Source organism: Polyodon spathula, chromosome 36, assembly GCF_017654505.1.
Source record: "Polyodon spathula isolate WHYD16114869_AA chromosome 36, ASM1765450v1, whole genome shotgun sequence".
Lineage (NCBI taxonomy): Eukaryota > Metazoa > Chordata > Actinopteri > Acipenseriformes > Polyodontidae > Polyodon > Polyodon spathula.
This window is the reverse complement of record NC_054569.1, coordinates 5502297-5505655: the sequence shown is the minus strand read 5'-3', so window position 1 is coordinate 5505655 and position 3359 is coordinate 5502297. Positions and strand designations below refer to the sequence as shown.

Below are 3359 nucleotides of genomic sequence, written 5' to 3'. Positions count from 1 at the left end.
TCCCTTTAGCGGTTTGTAGCCCTCCATTTGGTCTCTCTCCGCAAACACTGTATCTCCCGAGACGCCAGATGCCATTTCTCACGTGATTAGCCGACTTTTGAGTTTAACCTTACAATTGCCAGTCAAATAAAAAAATCTGCTCGATTAAATTTGGAAAAAAATGAATCTTCGATCAATTCATTAGTTCATCTGTTAATCGGAGCAGCGCATATATATTTATTATCTAATTATATTCTCTTACTTGAACTTGCCCCTACATTCAATTATGTAATATATTTTGTATTTTACAAAAATAACAAATCAGTAGAACTCACTTCTGTCCTGGAAACTGAATGAAAGCAGTTCAAACACTCCCTGTGTTAGTGACCGCTGGCAATTTGAATATTTGGTCTTATACATACGTGCCTTCAGCAGCAGAATCTTTGAATAATGTTTCTTTTACTGGACTCCTGATAAAACACTTCAGACCTGGCTGGCTTTGTTTTTCTAATTGATCTCGTTCATGCAAATAGCTTTCCTATCTGAAGATGCACACTTTACATATGCATTTGATGTTTAAAGTCATTCCTGTTTTGTTTTTTATTGGAAGCAGTGGAAGCTGATTGGTGTGGAGTCTCCAGGAGGGAGGGGCTTCCCTTGCTAGATCTACTCAGCTCTCTCTCGTGTTCATGATCTGCTTCACAAACCAAAAGAGAGGCTTCAACTCACTGCAGCATCACCCTGAAGAATATTAGACAATATATCTGTGTGTCTTCAACTTCATAGCACTGTGGTAAGTGAGAGAGAACGTGTGCTTTATTATTATTCATAGTGTTTAGTACAGGGGTCTCTAACCCGAGTCCTGGAGAACCTCTATCAGTTTGTCAGTACTAAATTAAGTACTATATATATATATATATGTAGTAACTGTCTTCAGTCCTAAAAAGGGTAAGTACAGTATATACAGTAACTGTCTTCAATGCTAAATTAACAGCCAATTCAAATTCAGTATTAAATTTAGAGACAAGTTCAAGTATCAGCAGATACATGTATAGAAAAGTGTTCCATTTATGCAGGAGCCGGTTCGAATACAAGTGCTAATTACAGTGCAGTGATAATAATAACAGTAATTTCTCTCTGCAGATCAGTGTTGGGTGCACGATGGATTCGTTCTACACTAACTCTACAGCGGTCCCCAGCGCCCACGCCAGCGCTCTTAACGACAGCTCGCCCTGGCCCTGCTTTCACCATTTAGCTGGGTTTGCCTTCCTGTCAGCGGTAGAGCTGCTCACCGCAGCTGTGGGCTTTCCCGCCAACGTGATGGTGCTCTGGGTTTTACTGAGGAGGAAATCTGCCATCTCCTCATCCGAGATCTTCGTTCTCAACCTGGCTGCCATGGACGCTTTCGTTTGCCTCAACGCACCTTTTGCGATATATAATATTTACTTTCTGAATAATTACATGATTTTCATTGGAACAAATTGTATCTATTTTTTTAACCTGGTTGGCAGCCCCCTGTTCCTCTGTTGTATTTGTGTGGAGCGCTACATGGCCGTGGCGCACCCGGTCCGTTACCTGCGGTTCAAGTCTCTCGCCTACAGAGTGGCAGTCTGCGCTGTGGCTTGGGCTGTAACTGTAGCCATCTCCAGCTATCTAACAGCATACATATTCAATTTACCTACGAATGTAATGGCAGGCTACACCTCTGCCTTGCTCGTGGTCATGGTCTTCTGTAATGTGTCTCTCCTCCGGTCCCTGAGACAGTCTGGCCCGGGGCGAGATGAGGTTCACCCCGTCAAGAAGAAAGCTTTCCAGACCGTTTTCACCATCTTCATTATTTTGCTGGTGTTTTACTCCCCGTCGGTTGTCATCTACCCTTTTCAATCGTACTTCAGTCCCATCGTGTTTCAATGTTACGTAGGGCCGGTGTGTTCTGCCTTCATCATGCCCAGCAGCTGCATGCAACCCCTGCTGTATCTGTACAATGTGGGGAAGCTGACGTGTGCGCTGCTCCCTTGCTGTGCTGCCCCGAGCCCTGGTCCGTGAGCTGCGCCAGGCGGTGGCGCCTCACTTTTTGGTACATATTTGAAATTTATAATTACGGGGTTCTGATTTTTAGTTGATTTTTTTTTTCAAAATTTGGGTGAAGGTTTTTTAAAAATCATGTAGAATTATTTAATGAAAAAAATGTGATATCTGGTGGATCTTTTGATTTTGTTTACATATAAATCAGGAAAGAATAAATATTCGGGTAGAAATTGGATGAAAAAAATAACTTGCAGTCAACAGTGTCACTTGTTTTTGTATGCGTCGTATTTGAATCACAGAAAATTGTGCACCTGTTTATTTAAGTGGTAGAGCCCGTCGATGAGAGTGCTGCCACCTAGTATAAGACCGAGACTAGAGTTATGCATCTTGAGCCACAGGCAAAGGCACTAATAAAAGTCAAGGGCGCTAATAAACATCACGGTCATCTACCAAGCTGGTAACCTTCTGCTGAGTAAGAGTCTTTAACAGAATTAGAATAGAAAAGACCTACTCCATACAGCTAGAGGCAGAATTTATATACTTTTGGTAATATTGTGGTTGTTCTCTTTCTTATTGTGATTGATCTGGACACTGTCAGAGTTGGAACTTGTTGGTGGAGGCTGGGTGTCATTGAAGCTGGCAGGGAGTGGATCAATAGATGAGAATGTTAAGGGAAAAGTCGGTATATGTATGGACTGATTTCAAACTGAATTCACAGTTAAGCACTTCAGCGTTCCAGCGGGCATCTATGCAAAATAGAAGCCCGCTAGATCTGGAAGCCGATTGGCTGTTTGCACTCAGTCGTTTTCTCAGTCAGTTTTATGTATGGTTCATATATTTTAAATACTGTATATACAAGGTGTACGGTGTACCAAACATAAAAATAGATTAGCTTGATGCATTATCCATCCAGAACAAGCCAGAGGAAAGTGTGTCGTGAGTGAGTGTGTTGAAGTGCCAGTGAGAACATTTCAGTCGCCACCTGCGACTGTCATCAGTGCTGTGCTTAAATGGACACGTAGCAAGAAATCTGTTTGTAATATTTTACTATTAATGAGAATAATGACGATAATAAGTTAGAATTATTTTACACTTCCATATGCTTTGCTGTTGAAATGGCAGTGTGTATATATATATATATATATATATATATATATATATATATATATATATATATATATATATATATATATTGTGAGCCAGCTCCCAAGTTTACCACCAGGAGTCGTTCATGGCAGGCTTGGTATGAGCCCACAGAAGTTGCCAGTAATGATCAGGTGGACCTGTGGGCAGCATACTTGCCTGCCATGACGTCAAGGAGTCAACAGACCGACAGGCTGCAGGTGTGGTTA

The 3359-nt window shown here is 41.5% G+C and overlaps 1 protein-coding gene across 1 annotated transcript; it reads left to right on the top strand.

Moving 5' to 3' along the window:
• The first annotated feature begins 1140 nt into the window (after positions 1–1140).
• LOC121303971 (proteinase-activated receptor 3-like) lies at positions 1141–2025 on the top strand. Its single transcript, XM_041234874.1, has one exon. It carries the CDS (start codon positions 1141–1143, stop codon positions 2023–2025), a length of 885 nt encoding a protein of 294 aa, XP_041090808.1.
• Positions 2026–3359: the final 1334 nt, after the last annotated feature.